The 23,757-nt window shown below is 42.9% G+C and overlaps 1 protein-coding gene across 5 annotated transcripts in view; it reads right to left on the bottom strand.

The window, feature by feature from the left end:
- Positions 1–23,757, bottom strand: part of LOC108698165 (collagen alpha-1(I) chain) — an 88,555-nt gene that overhangs the window by 6,242 nt on the left and 58,556 nt on the right. For 2 of the 5 annotated variants that reach the window (XM_018229450.2, XM_018229454.2), the window contains 44 exons: positions 20,741–21,292; positions 19,834–19,878; positions 19,575–19,694; positions 18,249–18,287; positions 17,663–17,716; positions 17,501–17,554; positions 16,872–16,979; positions 16,600–16,653; positions 15,675–15,728; positions 14,452–14,496; positions 14,317–14,370; positions 14,023–14,067; positions 13,881–13,934; positions 13,627–13,671; positions 13,387–13,440; positions 13,217–13,261; positions 12,965–13,018; positions 12,258–12,302; positions 11,573–11,626; positions 11,325–11,432; positions 10,212–10,265; positions 9,643–9,696; positions 9,203–9,247; positions 8,880–8,933; positions 8,262–8,306; positions 8,000–8,053; positions 7,837–7,890; positions 7,643–7,696; positions 5,007–5,060; positions 4,762–4,815; positions 4,615–4,659; positions 4,371–4,415; positions 3,271–3,378; positions 2,977–3,030; positions 2,692–2,745; positions 2,401–2,454; positions 2,157–2,264; positions 2,026–2,079; positions 1,847–1,954; positions 1,419–1,472; positions 1,184–1,237; positions 832–885; positions 361–414; positions 170–277 (listed from right to left, as the gene is read on the bottom strand). In XM_018229450.2, the coding sequence (XP_018084939.1) occupies positions 170–277; positions 361–414; positions 832–885; positions 1,184–1,237; positions 1,419–1,472; positions 1,847–1,954; positions 2,026–2,079; positions 2,157–2,264; positions 2,401–2,454; positions 2,692–2,745; positions 2,977–3,030; positions 3,271–3,378; positions 4,371–4,415; positions 4,615–4,659; positions 4,762–4,815; positions 5,007–5,060; positions 7,643–7,696; positions 7,837–7,890; positions 8,000–8,053; positions 8,262–8,306; positions 8,880–8,933; positions 9,203–9,247; positions 9,643–9,696; positions 10,212–10,265; positions 11,325–11,432; positions 11,573–11,626; positions 12,258–12,302; positions 12,965–13,018; positions 13,217–13,261; positions 13,387–13,440; positions 13,627–13,671; positions 13,881–13,934; positions 14,023–14,067; positions 14,317–14,370; positions 14,452–14,496; positions 15,675–15,728; positions 16,600–16,653; positions 16,872–16,979; positions 17,501–17,554; positions 17,663–17,716; positions 18,249–18,287; positions 19,575–19,694; positions 19,834–19,878; positions 20,741–21,292 (3,159 nt within the window). The remainder of the gene's footprint in view (positions 1–169; positions 278–360; positions 415–831; positions 886–1,183; positions 1,238–1,418; positions 1,473–1,846; positions 1,955–2,025; positions 2,080–2,156; positions 2,265–2,400; positions 2,455–2,691; positions 2,746–2,976; positions 3,031–3,270; positions 3,379–4,370; positions 4,416–4,614; positions 4,660–4,761; positions 4,816–5,006; positions 5,061–7,642; positions 7,697–7,836; positions 7,891–7,999; positions 8,054–8,261; positions 8,307–8,879; positions 8,934–9,202; positions 9,248–9,642; positions 9,697–10,211; positions 10,266–11,324; positions 11,433–11,572; positions 11,627–12,257; positions 12,303–12,964; positions 13,019–13,216; positions 13,262–13,386; positions 13,441–13,626; positions 13,672–13,880; positions 13,935–14,022; positions 14,068–14,316; positions 14,371–14,451; positions 14,497–15,674; positions 15,729–16,599; positions 16,654–16,871; positions 16,980–17,500; positions 17,555–17,662; positions 17,717–18,248; positions 18,288–19,574; positions 19,695–19,833; positions 19,879–20,740; positions 21,293–23,757) is intronic. The other 3 variants (XM_018229451.2, XM_041572313.1, XM_018229453.2) reach the window with 3 other exon arrangements.

Genomic DNA, 23,757 nt, shown 5'->3' with positions numbered 1-23,757 from the left:
GGTACATTATCCCTTATAATACATGAGTGATACATGAAGTTCCTGACTCAGAGCCCAATAAGCAAATTTACATTTTGGGGGTTTAGATCACAAGCAATACAGCAGCAACTTTATGAGAGCTGCAAAAGATTTCCCATTGTCTTATTTATTGATCCTTTACTGAAGTTACCATGACTCCTGGCTCTCCAGGGCTTCCATCTTCTCCTTTGAGTCCTTCTTGGCCAATAAGACCCTGTGACCCTTGGTTGCCTGTAATGCCTCGTGGGCCCTCTGTCCCCTGTAGGAGGTTAAAATGAATGAGTGGAGCAGAAATACTAAGATTTAGACTCTAATGTGCAGATTATACAGTTATTTACTTACTGGCCACCCAGTCTGTCCTCGCTCTGCCTTCTCCCCTTTCTTTCCAGGTAGGCCCTAAAATTACAGAAACATTTAAATTTAAGGGTAGAGAATGGTAGAGATCACTTTAGTTTTCAGTGGTCCTCAGCGGCTGAGGAATGCTGGGATTGGTAGTCCACTTGAGCCGGTCACCTGTGAATTTGATAATTCTACAGCAGCTGCATGGTCTGAGATATTGTCCAGCTATTCTCTATTATTCACACTGTTATAGGACCTTCTGCTTCCAGCCACCGGGGGGGATGATGTTGTCTGTGGGCAGTTTTCCAACCAACCTCAACCAGGGCAGCTCCCATTATATCGATAATCTACCAGTATCCCATTGGAGATATGTTCGTTTCTCTACAATGACTTGAAGGCTTGTCTCACATTTACACCATGCAAATGAAACCTACACCCCTATATTTATATACACACACGTTCTCCCCAACTCACCATTAGACCAGGAGGACCCAGCTGACCAGTCTCCCCAGTGGTACCAGTTTCCCCCTGCAAAAATAAGCATCATGGAACTGCATGAACAATACAGGTACCAAATGGCCAATATCCATGTATAATACACAAAAGCCATGAATATCCTGTAAATTATACCGTGATAAACGGTGAGTTCTGATGTCATCAGTTATAAACGGTGAGTTCTGATGTCATTTCAGTCACATGACTCACTGAGTCATGTGACTCAGGCCTCGTGTTTTTATATGGTCATGAAACTCCTCGATAACTTATAATATCCTTATATTTTACAACTGGGGGTACTTTATTCACTATATAACAGCAGGGAACCAACCTTCAAACCTTGGGGTCCATTAGGACCTGGGGCTCCTTGTTTGCCGACATCTCCCTGCAAGAAAGAAACAGCAAAATAGTTTATCCACCATCAAATTCTCTACTGTAATCTTCACAAACCCATTTCTGGATGCATAGGAAACCACCTATGTAAATAATGACCAATAATCTTCTCTGGCTTACTAAAAATCATGGGAGCTGTTGCTATATAGCAGCTGGAGAGTAAAAAAAATTACCATTTGTCCCTGTAATCCAGAAGGTCCTGTAGATCCAATCAATCCTGGTGGTCCCTAGGAAACACAAAGATGCAGTTCTAGTAGTGCTCCTCATATCTATGTGTATATCACATGACACACAGAGTTTGTTCAGGAGATTTAGTTACGCCAGGTGATGTTCTCATGAGTGTAACTTATTTTGGAAATTAAGCAAGTATGAATGAGGTTTGGGTGAATCCTACTGAAAAGGAAACGCTGCTTCATTAGTTATAGCCGTGGCATAATGAGTAGAAGAAACTATGGGAAAGGCGTTCATATCTATGGTTCCTTTCCCATGGCTGAGATTGTTACATTTCATTGTTTATACATTTGTTTTCAAACACCGCAAGTCATATTTAAGACAAATTCAAGATTTTCTCCCTGAATCTGAAGACATTCATGGTGCTCACCAGAGGTCCATTCAGGCCTTTGTCCCCCTTTTCCCCTCGACTGCCTCTTTCTCCTATAATGCCACTTGGTCCTGGGTTTCCGGAACCACCAACTGGCCCTTTATCTCCCTAGAGCAAAAAATAGAATGTTACACTCCAGCAACATCATCAACCCCTCCATAAACAGAGCACACACTCACCTTTCCTCCTTGAGGCCCAGGGTCTCCAACGTCTCCCATTTCCCCCACATCTCCCTAAATTAATATGTAGATATGTAAGTAGCACATTTCTATTGGTTATTGATATCTTTCAAGCTCTTTAATACAATTACCTCCTTCCCTGTTTCCCCAGGGGGTCCCATAAGGCCCTGCAGCCCTCTCTCCCCTGGGTCTCCTAAGGGCCCGTTTAGACCAGGATTCCCTGGAAGACCAGGATCACCCTGTGGGTGAACACAAACAGATTAAAATACTGGCACACAGTGGGATTCCATTCACTATCTCAGTATATTTAGGAACAGCTCTGTTAACCACTCTAAGTAGACCTACCCTTTAAAGGTATGTTCAAAGCTTACAAACCTGATCTCCTTTAAGGCCAGCTGATCCTTCATTTCCAGTAGAACCAGGCTCTCCCTACCAGAAAGGAAAAGGAATTTATGACGACACAGCCTGGGGCCCTCAGGCTGTAGATATTGCCATTCCATGATCACAACATACAACCAGAACCCTGGTTATTTAAAATGGAAGTTCAAGAAGACACATTTGTTTATGCCTCAGATTGGGCATTGCTACTCAACTCTTGTCTGTTTAAGTTAAATGGGCATGTTCACATGGTATTCTCAATCCATTCCTATTTCGTTGTCCACTTACCTGCTCCCCATCCAAACCGCTCACCCCCTGGTCTCCGACAGGCCCGATTTCTCCCTAATGGAGAAAAACAATGAAATAACAAGACAGTCTGTATTTATATCATAAACTAATTGAATTTGCTCCTCCAAGGTCTCTACCCTATCCAAACACTGTTAATGTTCCACAGACGATATATATTAAAAAGCATTAATATTACCCTCAACCCCAACTGTAAATTTAGAATGAGTCATGGATGTCTCGATCAGTGTCCCTCAAACCAAAGAAGTAACTCAACCGCCAACTCACCTTTTCACCTTTCTCTCCCGGAGGTCCTTCAACACCAGCTGCTCCCTCTCGACCCTGAAACATAGGGAAGCAAAGACATCAGCCAGACCTAGAACAGATCCAAAGAGACAGGACGAAAGGTTCTGAAACTGAACTAACTATTTTATTTTCTTTGTTTCAGGCCAGGACTTCAGATGATGAAAACATAGTAGAAAGCACTCCTGTTGTTTGGTGGGAGGAGATTGTCCTATAGATATTGCTCTATTGGCACTCAAAGGTAGGGTGAACATATTTCTGCTAATAATGGGTACTTACCTGGTATCCTGCTGGTCCTGGGTCTCCCATATTTCCAGCAGGCCCATTTTCACCAGGAAGTCCACCCTTTCCAACCTCCCCATCTGGCCCTGGGTTACCAGGTGGGCCCTAAAAAGACACAATTAAAAAGTGTTATACAAAGATACCTCCCTCAAGTTGCCTACCTCAAGTACTAACATCACTACAATAATTGGGGTCACCCATAAATAGCAAGTTTTCCTAATTGCAGAATGAGCAGATTTTATCCAATCCGTAGACACACACGGTTGGTTGAATTGGCCAGATTTAATCTACAATTGTATTGGGGAGGCACAGAATCGTATCACTTTGTATTTGGACCAAATCCAAACCCTAACTTGGATATTCAAGTTTCAACAAAATTTGCACCCCCCCCAAACGCATCTTCAAAAAATGTCTTGTCTTCATTTACAGTGATTGCACATGGCCATCGCCACACAACTATTATTTTAGGTGGATTTTATGGTACATACACTGTACAGTCTCTCTTGTTTTCCCAAGGGCCTATAGATTTCTAGAGCAAACTACAGAATCCAACCCCAGATATCACTATGGAGTATGCCGGGCTGGTACAACCTTGTCTGCTAATCCACCTAAGACTTGGAATGAAATAAGCATCTCCATTACTTTGTCATATTTCTTTAAACAGCCCCTGGCAAGACAGACAAGATTATAGAGAGGCAGATGACAGGAGACATCCATCTCTTTAGAGAGGAACGCACATAATCATGAGTGAAATGTATCATTAAAGTGAAATAGAATAGGACAAATAAGGATGCCATTTGTGTTAACCATTCTCAGAAGTGAGCTGATTAACAGACCTGGAGGAGAACTGATGGCTGCTATGTTGTTTCAAGAGTCAGAACCAGAGAGAATGAGGAATCAATGGACATTGGGAAGCCTCTTAGTGTCTTGTATTTTCTTTCGTTAGGCAATGTTTAATTTTTGGGTTTGCAAAGAGGGAAGGCTAGAGAATTAGCATTTTGCTAAATGCATTGTGTCTTCACTTCGGTATTCCAGCTTTCTGGAGAAACGGTTTGGCCTGGAGACAGAATGCAGTGTTCTGCTTTAAGTAAACTTACCTGAGGCCCGGGCAAACCCTGGATGCCTGGATCTCCCAGCCGACCCTAAAATCAAAAGCAAAGAGGATCAGTTGCTTGCTTGCGTCTAACAAGATCACTTTCTCTCTCTTGTGATTGAAAGAGAAGAGATTTAAAGTTAGGTGGAAAAGCATGAATGCAGCCAGGCCCCTGTTCCTTATTATCGATGGTGGCAGTTTATCACCCACTAACCAGCGTAGAATGTGAATTCAACTTAGGTTCTTACCTGGGGTCCGGGTGGACCTCTTTCCCCAGGTGACCCAGGAGGACCCTGCAACAGATGGAGAGATTACACTGAATTACATTTATAATACTGTGGGTGTCTGTAGGTGTGAACAGAACAAGTTCCTGTTATTTACAAATGACTTCTTACCTTTAGTCCCACTTTTCCTGGTGGCCCTTGGATACCAGGTGGTCCCAATTCCCCCTAATGTAGAAGAGAGACGTCAGATACATACTGATAGTCCTTACCCTGTAAGCCAATGGTTGCCTGACTTTTCCGCCTCAAGGCCACCCTTGAGGGTCCAACCTGAGGTCAAGGTCCCCTTTAGTTCATAACATGGTGAATTGTGCAGGTAGCAACATACTGCTTCTATAAAAGGCTTACATGGACATTACCTTCTCCCCGGGGTATCCTGTCCGACCTCTTTCTCCGGCAGGGCCAGGAAACCCCTAAAAAACAAACAGCAAACTTGTGAGGTCTTCAAAGAAACCAACTTGACCAAAACCAGTCACATGTTTACATTTCTCTGATCATAGAAAGTTTGATTATTCTTATTATCTTCTAATTATATATAGGTTACAGATATATATATATATATATATATATATATATAAACATTGGGGTACCCAGGGTACAAATAAACACTCACCCCAAATCTCCCCCTAACTGACCTTCAGACTGGGCCCCCTTAGCTCATAACAAGGTTACAGATATATAGAAACATTGGGGTGTCACCCTGCTATAGTTCCAGGGGTACCCAGGGTACAAATAAGCACTCACCCCAAATCTCCCCCTAACTGACCTTCAGACTGGGCCCCCTTAGCTCATAACAAGGTTACAGATATATAGAAACATTGGGGTAACAGTCACCCTGTTATAGTTCCAGGGGTACCCAGGGTACAAATAAACACTCACCCCAAATCTCCCCCTAACTGACCTTCAGACTGGGCCCCCTTAGCTCATAACAAGGTTACAGATATATAGAAACATTGGGGTAACAGTCACCCTGTTATAGTTCCAGGGGTACCCAGGGTACAAATAAACACTCACCCCAAATCTCCCCCTAACTGACCTTCAGACTGGGCCCCCTTAGCTCATAACAAGGTTACAGATATATAGAAACATTGGGGTGTCACCCTGCTATAGTTCCAGGGGTACCCAGGGTACAAATAAGCACTCACCCCAAATCTCCCCCTAACTGACCTTCAGACTGGGCCCCCTTAGCTCATAACAAGGTTACAGATATATAGAAACATTGGGGTAACAGTCACCCTGTTATAGTTCCAGGGGTACCCAGGGCACAAATAAGCACTCACCCCAAATCACCCCCTAAATGACCTTCAGACTGGGCCCCCTTAGCTCATAACAAGGTTACAGATATATAGAAACATTGGGGTGTCACCCTGCTATAGTTCCAGGGGTACCCAGGGTACAAATAATCACTCACCCCAAATCTCCCCCTAACTGACCTTCAGACTGGGCCCCCTTAGCTCATAACAAGGTTACAGATATATAGAAACATTGGGGTGTCACCCTGCTATAGTTCCAGGGGTACCCAGGGCACAAATAATCACTCACCCCAAATCTCCCCCTAACTGACCTTCAGACTGGGCCCCCTTAGCTCATAACAAGGTTACAGACATATAGAAACATTGGGGTGTCACCCTGCTATAGTTCCAGGGGTACCCAGGGCACAAATAAGTACTCACCCCAAATCTCCCCCTAACTGGCCTTCAGACTGGGCCCCCTTAGCTCATAACAAGGTTACAGATATATAGAAACATTGGGGTGTCACCCTGCTATAGTTCCAGGGGTACCCAGGGTACAAATAAACACTCACCCCAAATCTCCCCCTAACTGACCTTCAGACTGGGCCCCCTTAGCTCATAACAAGGTTACAGATATATAGAAACATTGGGGTGTCACCCTGCTATAGTTCCAGGGGTACAAATAAACACTCACCCCAAATCTCCCCCTAACTGACCTTCAGACTGGGCCCCTTAGCTCATAACAAGGTTACAGATATATAGAAACATTGGGGTAACAGTCACACTGTTATAGTTCCAGGGGTACCCAGGGTACAAATAAGTACTCACCCCAAATCTCCCCCTAACTGGCCTTCAGACTGGGCCCCCTTAGCTCATAACAAGGTTACAGATATATAGAAACATTGGGGTGTCACCCTGCTATAGTTCCAGGGGTACCCAGGGTACAAATAAGCACTCACCCCAAATCTCCCCCTAACTGACCTTCAGACTGGGCCCCCTTAGCTTATAACAAGGTTACAGATATATAGAAACATTGGGGTAACAGTCACCCTGCTATAGTTCCAGGGGTACCCAGGGCACCAATAAGAACACCCCTAATCTCTCCCTAGGGAATTCAGTTTGGAGGCCTCTGCAATAAAGGTCATTCCCTTACAAAACAAGCAATTTAGAAGGACAGAAAGATCAATTAGAATTTCTAACCAATTATTTGATATTATCTCCCCTTTCAAGATTAAAGTGCTCTCTACATCAGACTGAAAACAACGCTCCAGATGCATCGCAATCGCCCGTGTTTTGACAGATGATCAGGTGATGATGTCTATTAAATTCCTAGTTAGCAGCTAAACTTCCAGCAGGCAGATTTCTCACTGAATTAATTGACAGGTTTGAGCAATGTATTCTCAGGGTAATTATCATAGAATGGTCTATTTGTTATGTTAAAATGTATTGCTGCTGGACCTGTTAGGGGACTATTTTTGAAAGTTGTGATGATTTGGTTGTAATGAGTATTACTACACAGTCTGACTAAATCAATCTACGGAATTGGCAATCCTGCAATATCCAACCAATGTTTTTTACCTGAACCATGCCCATATTATAGACTCCGGCACAGCAGCCCTCCAGCTATTTTAAGAAGCCCTCAAACACGTAGAGCATGTTTAGCAATAGATGAAGGATTGCAGGTTGGGCAGTTCAGTTTCATATACCCACCCATGTCAAGTTTCTTTCATTTGAGATATTACATCACCAATCAAAACACTTACATACATGCCTACTGGCCCCTGTGGCCCTTCTGGGCCTGGTTTTCCCGTAAATCCCTGCAGAAAAGAAAAGACTAAATAGTAAACGTGTCAAATGATCATCTGAAGTGTCTCTTTCATCTGTGTATGGTGTCACTGTCTTTGCCCCAAACAGATATTTTAATACTTATTTTGACAACCCATTTGATTCTGCTTACCCTTTCGCCAAGATCTCCTGGTTCTCCATCAATCCCTGCTCTACCAGGAGGGCCCTACAGGAAAGAGATATATATATATATATACAGGTATATATATACAGGTTAGTTCAGATACAGTTATTTCATTGTGTATATCATGAGTGGAAAACACTCGGACACTTACCACTTGGCCTGAAGGTCCTTCTCTCCCAACGTCTCCTTGAGAGCCTTCATGACCCTTTGGAGAAAGAGAGAGAGCATTTTCAAATTTAAATCAAATGGACACTCAATGAATTAAAAACATCCGAGCCTTAGTTTTATCCTTTTATCTGGCGTCCAAGTCCAACTGTGTCCAATTGTAGAATGGATTGTTTAGTTTAGGTGGTCGGTTATTATACATTCAACATGGATGCTTGGGATTGTCCAAGGCTGAAGCTGTGACTTACCATAAGCCCCCTACTCCCAGGATTCCCTGGTACGCCATTGGGTCCCTGCAGCATGAACAGACAAAAAGAGATTGTCAGGGTCCTTCTGACTTCACATTATTGTAACAAACAGAATGGTAAGTCTATCAGTGCTGTAAACTCTATGGTTGGGCAGGCTCCATTAGACTTGAACCTAACAGTCTTAGAGGTCTGTCATCATGATTTCAGGCCACATTCATTGGTCAATAGCCACAAGGAGTGCAACCTGAAACAGTGATGTCATAGGCTGCAGAAAGTGAGTCTGTGTAGCTCGGTTGATAGCAGTTACAACACTGGTATTGCCTTTTCTAAAGGGGATCCCAGCCCAAATTTTTGTATTTGTAAATGGAATTGAATGAAATCACTAGAACTGGAGGACGCTGCATAAAACCCCTTCGATAAAAGCCCCATACACTACTGGAGAATCATAATAACATTGTGTTTAGAGATAAACATAGAAATAAATATTATATGCGTCTGAATTTCCAGACCCCCCTTATACACAAACAGCTGAGAGTCACTGGTTAAACTGATGGAGCCATCTCCACAGCAAGACAAAGTGCTATGGCAGGTAACAGGAAAGAAGTGCATAGTGGGAACCTGTGTACCAGGCAGTCCTTCTGCTCCCTCCAGGCCCCCGGCTCCTATTTGACCCTGCGAGGAAAGAAACATTACAGAATCTGGCAAACACAACATTTGCCCGCCATTCACCTACACTAGATCTTTAGATATTTAGCAGTTACCCCCAGCAACCAATCAGATATTTGCTTTAATTTTCTGTAATGTAGTAGTCTGAACAAAACTAATTGCTAATTGGTTGCTATAACTAGTGCAATGTGGTACCCATGTTAGTACATTTGCCCCACTGTTTGTAGAGTACCTTCCTTAATTGTGCAATAGCTAGAAGAATAAATGTCTCTTACCGGTGCTCCTGGCATTCCTACGAGTCCTCTCTGCCCCATACGACCCTGCAATGCATAGACAATTTTCCATTTGAGGCCCAGTCTTTGAGACCCAACCTACCATGCCTTATCACAAAGTTGAGCTCATCTAAGGAAACAAGACTGTACCACTTGCCAGGTGGAAATGAGATTGGGAGGAGAAAAGGAAGCAACCATTTAGATAAAGATAAAGGAGGTGATAAGCAGATGAGAAACATGAAAATAAACTAAGGAGAAGACTTGAGTTGACTATGAATGGAAAGCGTTGTGGAAACAGAAGTTAGCAGAGTGCACCCCTAGGGTGGTAAGTCATAAACTCGATCAGTCCGTAAAGCCCATGTAACATTATCAGGATTCATGAGATGTTACAACTGTAACATAGGAACTTCATGTTTCCACCAATACGATATGTTATTGGTTACCCGATTTCCTCTTGGTCCTGTAAGCCCTTTTGGTCCATCAGGTCCCCGGTTTCCCTAGGAAAACATATAAAAACGTGGTGGGAAAATGGTTTTGCTGTGAAGGAACCTGAGACACCCTGCAGCCTGTAGACCTTTGGCTTTAGCATCCATCTCAAGCTTCAGAAGGTTACGTTTTATAGGCTGGCTCTTTGGCTATTGCAGCAACATGCTTAAAGGGAACCTTTAAAAGAATTCATACAGCTGTGACCTTGCAAACTATACAACAACATACTTGCAGTTCATTGTATACCTAGCCATAGACATGTACAGGCAATCCCACCTTTCTCGTTTGTCTTCTTCAGTTTAACATATGGACATAAATCAGTCAAATGGTTTTAGGGTTGTTTTGTTCACTAGGAACTTACAGAAACAAAATGGACCTAATGGAGGCCCCAGTAGATGCTGTAGATATTAATGGGACCATAAGGCCTTCTTAGAATGGTTATCAACTCTAATCCTTGGTATTGAAATTTAAATGCAAAAGGTTTTGCAAATCAATAAATTGGTATTACTGTAGATTCTGGACTCACCTTTGGTCCGTCACTGCCATTGAGACCTGGAGCTCCAACCTGTCCTTCATCCCCCTAGAAAACCAAACATCAAGCATCTCTTAATTAAGTCTTCTAACACATTAAGGTCCAATACTTTGCTTCATTCATCCAGTACTGTGCACCGGGAGAGTGAATATTTGGCTTAAGGCAGAAGGGTTTACTGGTGGTCTTAAGTCACAGTGCAGCCCTCCCAAGCCATTAAAAACTGTATATGAAATCACTAGAAGATGTTAAGGGGCTTTGCTGACACATGGTATGTTTAGGAAGGCTCACAGCCAGGTGTCCAGAAGAATACTTTATCTCCTTGAGGACTTTTTTTTTAGTACAAATGAATTAAACAATTCTAAGAAGGTTAAAAGTTGCCATATGTCTTTGTAAAATACTTGTTGTTTGAGAAAAGGGATGTCCAAGTGCTAACTCATAGTTTAGAGCTGCAAGTAGATAGTATAACAGAGTGAGTGAAAAGATTTGACATTGACATTCTAAATGTGTCAGGCTCTGCAGGGGGATGATCCTGAGACTTGCTAGCTGCTCGCCAGAAGAGAAGCCGGCAGGTTCTCGTTTCCTTGTCATCTGGGTCTTGGGCTTAGCTATTTCACCCCAGCATACTTATTAGTGGGTTTGGGTCAGCCAAGGGCTGAACTTGCCCTATATATAGCTCAGCCATCCTCATAGTCATTGCTTGAGCATTAGCTACTGTGAAGCCCTGTGGCCCGTCCCTAGCTCCAGATCCCTCTTGCTCTCCTGTTCCTTGCTTCCTAGCAAGTCTGGTCTTGCTTCTTGGTTACTGTCCTGTCTGTTCTGCTCTCCGGTCCTGACCTGTCCCTATCTAGACTGCGCCTTTGCTCACTCAGTCTTACTCCAGCCTGTCCTTGTGCCTTTGCCCACTCAAGCCTGTTCTGCCTTTGAAATCGTGTTCCCGTTCTTCAGCCTTTCTCTTCTCAGTTCCTGTGGGTCGTTAACTGCTCCTGCCTTAAGAACACCCTTCTTTTCCTAGTAATCCCTGACAAAATGATTATTGTCCACTGGCATACCATGGTTGAAATATGAAGTATGGACTATATTAAGAAGGAGATCAATTCAAATACTTACTGGAGCTCCAGTGGGTCCCATCTGACCTTTAGGTCCTAAGAAACCCACAAAACCAACATGGCCTTGCTCCCCGGAAGGACCTTTTACACCAGGAGATCCTGGACTACCCTAAAGGATAAAGATTGGACTTGTAAGCTCTAATATCCAGTCATTAGTTGCAGTTGTGTAGATTGGAGAACACCATATAATCACATAGATCACAGAGGGATGGCGTGATATATCATAGTTGACCATTCGGTTGTACACACTTTTTCCCCCTTTGGTCCAGGATCTCCTTTTTCTCCATCTGCAAAAGGGCGACCCTATTTAGGGAAGAGGAGAACTGGTGATTAGGGGATATGTTATCATTTCTAAGAACATTTTACGTGTGTAGCAATATACTTAATTATACTGCCCTCTGGGCATTTGTAGAGATTAAATGTTGGTCTGATCACCCAATATTCCTGACCAGCCTTGTAAAAGTGTTCCACCAAAAGTGTTCCAACATCAACTGAAAATGCCAAATCAATGCAATGTTGAACAATGACATTAATGCGCTTGGGGTGGGAATACGATGCGAAGGCAGAACACACCTAGATATGAGGAACACCCCGTAATCTCACCCATCATTTTATTGTTATGTGTCATATGTCATAAATATGACATACGTGTTTCTTATGCTTCTCAGTCGAGACAAATTATTGGAGAATTGGTTCAACCCAGAAACTGGTTCATGTGCCTCATTTTAATGACTAATGTCTCTACTAGGGGAGTTTGAGGGCATGATGAAGTTAGAATTCCTAGCTTACCTAGATGAGGAACTCTTCATATAGACTACATAAATGTTCTTGTGGTTCTTAAAAACAGTTTGGGTTGGTATAGATCACCTTTCTGACATGCATTTTTATTATTTTATCCCTGCAGGCACACCAGTTAAATATACCATGGTCTTACCTTATCTCCAGGGGGTCCATCTGGCCCTGGCCGTCCAATCAATCCCTAAATGTTAAATTAAATATGAAAAAACATTAAATATGGAAACATGTCAATTCTTATGCAGGATAATTTGGAATAACATTTTAAAAAGATGTCATATTGTTTTGTCTCTTCTCATTCATCAATAAAGCCCAAGGTATGGTTCCACCAAAAGAACATAAGTTAGAACAGTTAGCCTAATATACTGTAGTTGAAGGTAACTGGACTCATTGGTTGGAGAAGACATTGGTCAAAAAAACGTTAAACTTCCACTGGAATTAAACTGACGTTTTATTGTTTTTTTCAAATGAGCAAAAGCTTTGGCCCAGGGGCTTAAGAATAGATTAGACATTGAGTCACACATGGATTGTATAAGTTTAAATATCCTTCACTACAAATCTCATCAACATAACTGGATCTTTGATAAAACACACCAGGAGCTGCAAAGACCCAATATCAAAGCTGTTAAAGAACCTCAGCTAAATGGACTGACAGCCAGAAGGATTGTTCAGTTGCATGTAGGCTCCCACAAGAGTGACTGGTGTAAAGTTGGCCAATCAAATCAGCCCTTGTATGGCCCACCAGTAGATCTTTGCTATAGGGTACTTAAAATTCTGTAACCATCACATTTTCTTTTGTGATTTGGTTCTGAAGACCAAAAAGATGTTAAAAGTTGAGACACATACCATGGGTCCTTCAGGCCCCCTTTCTCCCCTTACTCCCATTGGGCCAGGGTCACCCTGCAACAAACAAAAGGTATAAAGCGCTTACAATGAAAAGCCACAGATATTAAAGCATTGGTTTCTGGTCTCTAGGATTGCTGCACACCCATGTTATTTTAAAGGACCACATAATACATTAGAAGGCATACAAATAAAAGAGTTCAAGCATCCTTAGCAAATGTATGTCAAATAAAATGTATTTTGCATGTTCCTTACTCTGCTTCCTTCTGGACCTTGGGGTCCCTCAGCTCCCATCAATCCCTGCACAAAGAAAAGGTGACATCCTTGAGAGGCTTCTATATTTACCTTGAACATATTTAGACTGATAATAACCACAGTTCCCTATGTATTACCCCCACATCAAAGACCCATTTTCTTTTTCATACCTGTGGTCCTCTGGGCCCTGGAGGTCCTCTTATACCTTCTATTCCAGGAGGACCCTGCAGGGAGCATAAAAAAGGTTTAAACATCTATGCCCATTGTACCATAACTGTCATTGTTTATCAGGTTCGTGTTTTGGGGGATATGACATTTATAACCACAGCCAGAGGCACAAGACCACATGACATAGGGCTCAACCTCATTTCATCTCCAATCCCAGAATAATGTATTGTCTTAGTACATACCTGTGGTCCACGATGTCCAATAACTCCTGGAGGACCCAAATCACCCTAAAAATTAAGGAAAAATGTAATAATATTAGTTGGATAATTGCCTAGGAACCTCAAAGTCCAGAACCCAAGTTCTTATCTGAAGAGTAAACTGGTTATAATATCCACAAATTGTTAAACAAAAGACATATGCTTCTCCTTTAACTTGGCGTTTACTAGGTCTATGCCACCATCTTCCATCTACAAAACTGCAGAGACACAATACTGACCTGAGACCCATTCACACCCTGGGTTCCTGGGGGTCCTGGCTGTCCTTGTTCTCCCTGGGTACAACAGACAGAAGAAGATAAGGCATGATGTAGTTATCGTTTCATAGACTTTATTTCTTACACAATGTTATAGGTAACTTACCTCAGGCCCTGGAGGACCAGGAGGTCCAGGAATTCCCATATCTCCCTGCTCAGACAAAGACAACAAAGGCATTACAATCAACGTAAGTTCTCTTAAGAGTAAGTATATTCCTCAGGGTTGGAGCTACATCACTGACACATCTGGGATCTTTAGATTGCACCAATCAGAGAAGCTCAGTCACCAAGAGAAGCCATTAGTATAACTAACGTGGAACCAACTACCAGTGCTCTCATCTACCCCTAGTGAATACCAAGCTCTCCCCACCCACAGACAATGAAAATGTATTTGCCTTACTATTGGTCCTGGGGGGCCTTGAAATCCAAAAGCACCTTTAGCACCCATTGGGCCCTACAAAAAAAAAAAACCACCCACTTAATACAAAAAACATCATCTTATTCACCAAATACCACTAAAGGAAATGTAAATTACCTGAACCCCTGAAGGACCCACGGGACCTGACTCTCCCTTCACCCCCTAAAAAAAAATTGGAAAAAGACAGCAAGTAAAGACACACAGCAAATTCAGTCTTAGACATTTCCCCCCAGGGGATACTGTGCCGACATAAATCCCAACTTTTGTTTGTTACCATGGAAACGCCTGGCTCCAGTCTCACAGTATTTTGCAACAGTTGTAAATATTTAAAGGAAAAGTAAAGCCTAGGCTAAAAGTGCTACAGCCTGTGTTTTGGGCTTCTGTCCTAGCCTTTAGTTCTACTTTATATGTGTTTATGCTTTTGCAGAAAACAAGGTACTTGAACCTATTAAAGGGGTTATTTTACACCCCCTCTGCCGTAATTCACTGAAGTCATTGGGATAAACTTCTAATGTGAAAAGTGGTATCAAAAGAGAACAATGGAACACATTGGAAAGCACTCTAAGTACTTTGACAACTGACCCTACTTTGTTCTAGTTTTGAATATATCGGCAGCTTTAACAATGAATGTGAAACAACAGCGCCAGCTGCTGGTAATTCCATCCAACTACACTCAAGCGAAAAGAAATGACTTGTAATGTTGTTCTACTTAGAAAATCAAGTTAGTGAGCACAGAAGAGACGCCTGACATTTTTTTCTGATCATTTCTAAGCAGAGCAACATCACAGGAGATTAACAGTCATCCTAGATCCAGGTGGCTGAAATGACCGGCAGGTGAAGAAACGGCTAATATCTTGAAAACAATAAAAATATTTAATAAGTAAAGTGCAAAAGTGACCAGAAAAGCCCTCTGAGCAATTTTACATACATTGTTTGAGTGTTAACATGTTGTTTACCCCCCAGGTAAGTGAATTCAGTCTCTTCCCATCAGTTCCTGGGTTGCTCTCTCTTTGCCATGACCAGGGGCAAGGTTTGGTCTGAATATTGGAATATTGCAAGCTAAGCTAGGTTGGCAACCAGAGGTGCTCTTACTCCATGTAACTAGTTTATATTGATTACCCTAGAAAATAGAAACACCCAAATTACCCCTTCAACCCCCTTTTAATGTACACCCCACCTGGCCTTTGGATAGAGAGCAGCAGAGAACTAGGGAGAAAAGAAGACATTAAGCAGGATTCAAGTGCAACAATATTAGATAAATCCCACCACATCATTGGCATGGAGCATGAAGAGCACCTACTGTTCACTGATCATCTAAGGAACATGATTACTGTAGATACCTTGACTCCTTTGACGCCTTTCACCCCACCTGGCCCTGGAGATCCTTGGAATCCCTGTGACAAGAAAGAAAAAAAAGGTCAGCGATCAGCCCCCAAACTAATGACAGCTAATGACTCTACAGCCAAGCCCACCATCTTGGTTCTTGCCTGGAATCCATCTGGGATATGTCAAAGATGAGGCCACTTTTATTTTTTCCATGGACTACAAACGCATCCCTTTAATTTGTCTCACAATGTAGACCTGAATGTGCCCCACCAAGCCACAGAGGCTGATGATGTAGCAAACCCGATAGGCAAGTCCATGGTCAGTTTATAAACATGTCAAAACTGAAAACTCAATTTACTGGTACGTTGGCCAATGTACAGATCCCTCTTCAAGAGCACAAATACATAATATATGGGTCAAAACAACAGTATCTGACTGTTTGATTCATAAATGATTGGTGGAATTGTCCCATGTATGGCCAACTTCAAGCTATCAATCAACCAATCAAATTCTGACTATGATGAAGTGAATCAGTGGCTGCACTAGCACATTTACAGAGATATTTGCGGATATCTTAGTAGATCTGACCTCAGATCTTTCTTTTACTTGACTTACCTTTTAGGAAAGACAATTAAGCAATGTATCAACAGGTTAACAGATCCAGTGGTTTCAAAACGGTTTTCAAAAATTTGAAGGTCAGTTAGGTTGAAATTATGGGATATCCCATAATGCATAATACTCCTAGGTCAGTGGTGTTTCTTTGGGTAAATGGCCAACACAATATAAGTTTACAGGGACCTGGCAAAAGTTGAACCTTCAATGGACGACCTAAATCTGAAAATGTTTGGCCCAGCACAACTGATTCGATAATGGCCTCCTGTATAGAATGATACTATATGTAGATAACATGCATGGATAGGCTTCTGGGTTATAACTCACTTCTTCCCCTTTCTCGCCGAGTGGTCCTTGGTCTCCTTTAAATCCTTGCGGGCCCTAGAACAAGGAGAAGACACGGGTAGGGTTGCAATTTCTATGTCCCAGCCTGGGAATCCATGCACCGTAAGGTAATTAATGTTCCGCAGCTGATACAAAAGGGGCAGCTGACAGCGGCTCTGCAGAATTTCAAGTCTGGAATGGGGTGGGTGGGGAGACTGTGCTTTGTGACCTGCCATATACAACGGATGGATATAAATCACATGCAATGTTCTTACTTTGGCTCCTGTTGTCCCCGGAGATCCCGGCTTCCCATCTAATCCCGATGATCCGTCCCTTCCTGGTGTCCCTGGCATCCCTTGCATGCCCTTTGGTCCCATGCTTCCCTGTAGGGCACACAGACACAGCTGTCAGCTCACTCATAAAGAAATGTTCAAGCGGCTTAAGGGAAATGAGATTTGGAAACAATAGCGGCCTTGTAATGTTTAACACTGTATTGTGCACCAGCCATATTTCCTTATGTTTCATGCTGAATCTGTGGTCTGCATGTAACAAACGCATTGGAAAGTTGCTGACAGTTACTCTTTCTTTATTTGGACACGATTTTATTTCTAGGTTTAAGGGCAGGACTACACAGCAGTAAATCGCAGGCGCCACGTCGGAAATAAGGTAAGTAATGCCAGTGTCGGATCGTGTCGCAACTGTCGGATGCAGACGCAGTGTACAGCGTCTGCATCTGCCAGTCGTGTCGCATCGCATCAACGCTGCAACACGATCCGACAATTGAATTACTTACCTTATTTTCCTGCATCCGACGCGACACCTGTGATTTTGCGCAGCGCGTCGGAATCGGCCATGTACTCCTGCCCTGAATAGTATATTATATGAGATAAATAAAGGACTGTACCATGGCACCCCACTGTCCTCTAATTCCAGGTAACCCCGGTGGTCCTATTGAGCCCTGTACGGAAGAAATAAGAAGTGGAACAAATGTATTAAGATGTGCTGATACCAATACCGATGGCCACTATCATTCAGCAGAGGGGCCTCTTGCAATGCATTGTCTTACCGGAGTTCCTGGCATTCCGGGTATTCCAGGGAAACCAGTCGACCCACGGATCCTCTGAGTCAAAGACATAAGTGCAGATATTGTTAGTAACAGCCCCACTCCATGTCACAGGACAGAATAGGATCAGAACTGGTTTCGTTTTAGATTCTACTTGCACCGAATGAATGATAACGACTGCAATTGAATCCATTCTAAGAAAACTACCCGTCATGGGAAATAAGGGTGATACAATACCTAGCCCTAATGGGTAAGAAGGCCCCTTTAGAACAATTCTCTTACTTTTAACACATCAATATCATTAGTAGAGCATCTTTAAGACTTTATAGGACTTGTGCTCTGATTGGTTAGTTCTTGCAGCCTGTGTGCTTTGTGATACGCTGGTTGGCTACCTAGCCATGTGGACATTCTAACACTCTGGCTGGCTAAATGTTTTTGTGGCTCATTATTTATGTACCGAGATAGATCATAGTTTATTACAAATATGTAAAATGATTCCCCCATCCCATCAAGTAACTACAGAGGACAGAAGAGGTTCCATTATACCAAGTGGGTGGGCCAGAGGTGATAACGAAGGGGGCACACTCACAGGCCAGCCTGCATGCAGCAGCTGATAGAACGACGTTTGCTGAAAACAAGACAGAGAAAATCATACAATGAGCAATGTGGAAAAGATATATCCTTATTTATGCATGCAGCGTCCGGCAATTAGGATCCTGTATCCCATAAATCTCTCAAGCTCATTATTAAAGACTGGCCTTATATTTATTCTCAGCGTTTCACACTTTCACACAATCTTGCAGGGGACATGTCCAGCATTCAGGTTCCTACATGGTGGATCCTGTATGCCTAGGAAATGGCTCTAGACAATGTCTGGCTGTGTTGCTCACAATATGGGGCAGATTCAAAGCTTATCTCCTAATTCAGTTCCAGAATTTTCCCATACAGCAAGATGCAATTCAACTTGTCTCACCGTTTATTTTCATGTGATAAAAAGAGAAACTGAATTAGGAGAAAAGTTTTTTTACTCCTTGAAATAAATCTGGCCTATAAGTTTTCATGTAAAATACCATAAAATAAAGTTTCCTCGTTGTTTTGGATCTGGTTGTATGGGTGAAAAGTGAAATCAGGAAGTGGCAGCTGACTTGAGAGTACGGTTATGAGATGGTAATAGGGAGAAAGCAGTTGTCATAAACTGATTTTTATTATCTTAAAGGGATACTGTCATGGGAAAAAACATTTTTTTCAAAATGAATCAGTTAATAGTGCTGCTCCAGCAGAATTTTGCGCTAAAATCCATTTCTCAAAAGAGCAAACAGATTTTTTTATATTCAATTTTAAAATCTGACATGGGGCTAGACATTTTGTCAATTTCCCAGCTGCCCCCAGTCATGTGACTTGTGCTCTGATAAACTTCAATCACTCTTTACTGCTGTACTGCAAGTTGGAGTGATATCACCCCCTCCCTTTTCCCCCCCATCAGCCAAACAAAAGAACAATGGGAAGGTAACCAGATAACAGCTCCCTAACACAAGATAACAGCTGCCTGGTAGATCTAAGAACACACTCAATAGTAAAATCCAGGTCCCACTGAGACACATTCAGTTACATTGAGAAGGAAAAACAGCAACCTGCCAGAAAGCAGTTCTCTCCTAAAGTGCAGGCACAAGTCACATGACCTGGGGCAGCTGGGAAATTGACAAAATGTCTAGCCCCATGTCAGATTTCAAAATTGAATATAAAAAAATCTGTTTGCTCTTTTGAGAAATGGATTTCAGTGCAGAATTTTGCTGGAGTAGCACTATTAACTGATGCGTTTTGAAAAAAACATGTTTTCCCATGACAGTATCCCTTTAATGAGTGAAAGGATTCAAGGAACCCTATAGATAAGAATCAAGTGCAGTAACTGACTCACATAGAATGCTGCCCAGTCTTCTTTAGAGTTGCTCCAGATCATTATGGTGGGTAGTCCTGGGGGCCCGTTAGGACCTGGGTTGCCAGTCATTCCTGTTTGCCCCATTATTCCTGGTTCACCCTATAAGAAGATCAAACACAGTCCTGTTGCCAACCGTTCCATCCAAAGTAAAAGCCATGTCAATAAAGAGTAGGTGTTTGAGATTTTTGGGAAAGGGTATGAAAACTGGAGGGTCATGGGGTTTTAAAGATGACACTACCTTGTCTCCTTTTGGTCCAGAAAATCCAGGACGACCAGGGCAGCCCTGAAACATTATGTTGCATTAGTGCATTCTCCAAACAAACACACATTACCCAATCATAAATTATTTGTCATAAAGGTTGGTATGGGGGGGAACACAGAGGAGGCAGGTTCTCCAAGTGATGTCCTACACTGCTGACCATTAGCTATCTACCCATCCTTCCAGCATATAGCTTTCTTTAGGCCACCTATACTGAGGTTCTATTGTACTCCCTATTTAACCACAGCAATGACCAAGAGCAATGCATTTCCAGTTGAAGGCTTCTGCTCAAGTACTATGTCTCTTAAAGCAAAGATGGGCTTTACATTCAAATCGGTCTTTAAATTTGCCCCCACTTGATCTTTAGACTTGGTCAAGGGAGGAGATTACTCTAGTAAGCCCATCTATGAGTCAAAAATAAGTCCACCCAGTGTATTAACCTTACAACATGAGACTTTCAGTCATGCCTTTCGCTTTATCCCCTGTAGGTGGCAGTTTACAGCTGTTAAATTCCCTCGTTTAGGTAGTTCTCCAAAAAGTGTCATATTACAATATTTTGTCAGTGTATACTTCTCATGTCTAAGGCTAAAAATGGCCATACAAAAGCCTGAGTTTGTAGCTAAGTTCGTGTATTGGGCCAAAAGGATGTTCTGGCACATTGACCTGGCATGGGAGTGGAAGATATTATTTGGGAAATTTAAGACAGCCTCTAATTTGGTCTCCATCTGGCAGAGATCCACATGTATAGTGACATCCCCAATCGAGCAGATCCTTCCATGTCCAGTCTTGTGCTGGTGGGTTAATGGGGGAAAAGAGTATGGCAAAAGCCAAGACCTAAAAATTTCCAATTAGTCTTAGAAATATAAGACTTTGGCATCATACTTACGGGACTACCACGGGGTCCCGGAGACCCACGAGCAGCAGGTCTTTTGGGTTTCTCTGTCTGGAGGCCGTTGCTCTCCTGGCTTACATTCCCAGCTCCCTTCTGTGGATAGGTGGCAAGGGAAGGAGTAGGTGCCACATCTATACTTGTTTTGTTCTTTGCTTTTGAAGAGGACTCTAGAATGTCTGTAGAGTTTAAAGGTACACTTGGGGGAACAGGCGTAGACCATGGGATCAGTTTGGGGTGCACGGGATCTTTGGTCAAGTCTACGTTGTCACTAACAGATTTGTCTATAGGGATACGTTCCAGGACCTTTTCTTGTTTCTCTATTGTGATGTTTTCTTCAGTGGGGTCCAGCTTTTTGTATTGTTCCTCCTTCTTGGCTGCCTTGGTGCTTTCCAGCTCAGTGCCGATGACAGAGGGAATGAGGCCTTCTTCTTCCAGAAGCAACAAATCCACTTCGTTGATGAGCTGGTGATAATCCAGACTGCCTCCGTGTTGTGTCCTGAAGTCACGTCCTCTGGAGACTTTCCCATTCGTTTTTGTTGGCGAAATCTAGCACATTGCAAGGGAAATCATAATGAAATCACTGGAATAAAAGTGAAAAGGGGCACACAATAACCCAGCAGTGGGTAATATACAACCCGTGGCCCCAAAACTTTCCCTCCAATAGACTGTTACATTTTAGCCTGAGCATCTGCAGAGACAACACAAGGCAATAATATTATATGGATTTAAGATGAAAGGAGTATAGGCATCTGTGTTCAATGCAAGTTTACTCATATAATGAATACTCTGCAGTACCCAAAGGACTAGGCAATAATGGTACAGAGACGGGAGTAATCAGGAACTCATGTGAAGAAGAGGCATACTATCTTCCATAAATCTCAGGACTGCTGCTTCCAGTGGGGATCAGAACAAATCTGTGCAGCCCATCTGACAGAATGCTCTGTTATACAGATAGCTAGAATCTCAGCTGCCATAAAGCAGGACAGGACTGCTGCTTACAATGGGGATCAGATAGGATCTGTGCAGCCACTGGGACAGAATGTTCTGTTATACAGATAGCTAGAGTCTCAGCTGCCATAAAGCAGGACAGGACTGCTGCTTACAATGGGGATCAGATAGGATCTGTGCAGCCACTGGGACAGAATGCTCTGTTATACAGATAGCTAGAATCTCAGCTGCCATAAAGCAGGACAGGACTGCTGCTTACAATGGGGATCAGATAGGATCTGTGCAGCCACTGGGACAGAATGTTCTGTTATACAGATAGCTAGAATCTCAGCTGCCATAAAGCAGGACAGGACTGCTGCTTACAATGGGGATCAGATAGGATCTGTGCAGCCACTGGGACAGAATGCTCTGTTATACAGATAGCTAGAATCTCAGCTGCCATAAAGCAGGACAGGACTGCTGCTTCCAATGGGGATCAGATAGGATCTGTGCAGCCCCTGGGACAGAATGTTCTGTTATACAGATAGCTAGAATCTCAGCTGCCATAAAGCAGGACAGGACTGCTGCTTACAATGGGGATCAGATAGGATCTGTGCAGACACTGGGACAGAATGTTCTGTTATACAGATAGCTAGAATCTCAGCTGCCATAAAGCAGGACAGGACTGCTGCTTACAATGGGGATCAGATAGGATCTGTGCAGCCACTGGGACAGAATGTTCTGTTATACAGATAGCTAGAATCTCAGCTGCCATAAAGCAAGACAGGACTGTGCTTACAATGGGGATCAGATAGGATCTGTGCAGCCACTGGGACAGAATGTTCTGTTATACAGATAGCTAGAATCTCAGCTGCCATAAAGCAGGACAGGACTGCTGCTTACAATGGGGATCAGATAGGATCTGTGCAGCCACTGGGACAGAATGCTCTGTTATACAGATAGCTAGAATCTCAGCTGCCATAAAGCAGGACATGACTGCTGCTTACAATGGCCCTCTCCTATTCCTCTTACATTCTGATTTTCAAACTGTTCTCTGGTTGCTAGGCCTGGTTTACCCAAGCAACCAGAGAATTCTAAGCCTGAGAGCTGCAAGAATAAAAAAAAAGTGTAAATATTTTAACAACTACAAAACCCTTTGACCCCAGGTTACGTCCAACGCACTTACCTTCCCCTAAATGCCTCATTTTATTACTCTAAACCAATTTCACGTTTTCACTAATGTTGCTGCGAGTGAGAAACAAAACCTTGCTTTAAAGTAATTTGTGCAAATGCTGCTCCTCAAGTTTTGGGAGGGAAGAATGGTATCACTTTCCCTTTGATCTTGGGCCTCGGCACAAGTGGAAGGTTGATCTCTTTAACAGGAGGGCAGTAAAAGAAGATTGCTGTGGCCCCAGTGAGGGTCGGCACTTCTCTGCCATTAAGAAAGCCATTTAAAGATCAAAAGGGATGTAACAGAGGAGCACATTAGGAATCCCTGAGCGGCAGCTTTGTTGGTTTTATCCCGATCCCGTTCCTGTTTCAGCTGAAGCGTCTGTGCAGCAGCAGACAGGTGTGTCGTAAGGAGAAAAGCCCCTTTGGACAATTCGCACGTCTCTCTAAAAGCGAAGCTGATTGATCCTCCCTCGGCTCGTTGACACCAATCATTCTAAATGGGACTCGGAGGAAATCGCACAGGACACCAAAGTGCCATTAACTGGCTGACAAATCCCGCTCGCTGCCTTTCCAACCAGATGGTAAATATTTCATTTGCCTCCTGTGAAACCCTCACTCACATGAAAGGAAAGAGCCATTGTCTTAAAGGGGAACTCTGCCTGTACTTTCTTTTCCTTCTAATAAAAGGCACAGCAATTCTAAGCAACTTCCCAATATATTTCCATTACACATTTCCACTGGTTTTAATGGGGTTTGTAAACGAAATTGCTACTGGAAGCAGCGTCTGCTCTTCCATTTTTCATCTCTGCCCATGTGACTGGGTTTTTGAAACAATGTAACAGCCGAGTAGCCGCGTTTTGCAACATTGTTTCTAGAGTACAAAATGGATTACACACACTGCTTTCTATAGC

The sequence above is a fragment of the Xenopus laevis genome, chromosome 8L, assembly GCF_017654675.1.
Source record: "Xenopus laevis strain J_2021 chromosome 8L, Xenopus_laevis_v10.1, whole genome shotgun sequence".
NCBI classification, from domain to species: Eukaryota; Metazoa; Chordata; class Amphibia; order Anura; family Pipidae; genus Xenopus; species Xenopus laevis.
The sequence above is the reverse complement of the archived record's forward strand: the minus strand, read 5'-3'. Positions and strand labels throughout refer to the sequence as shown.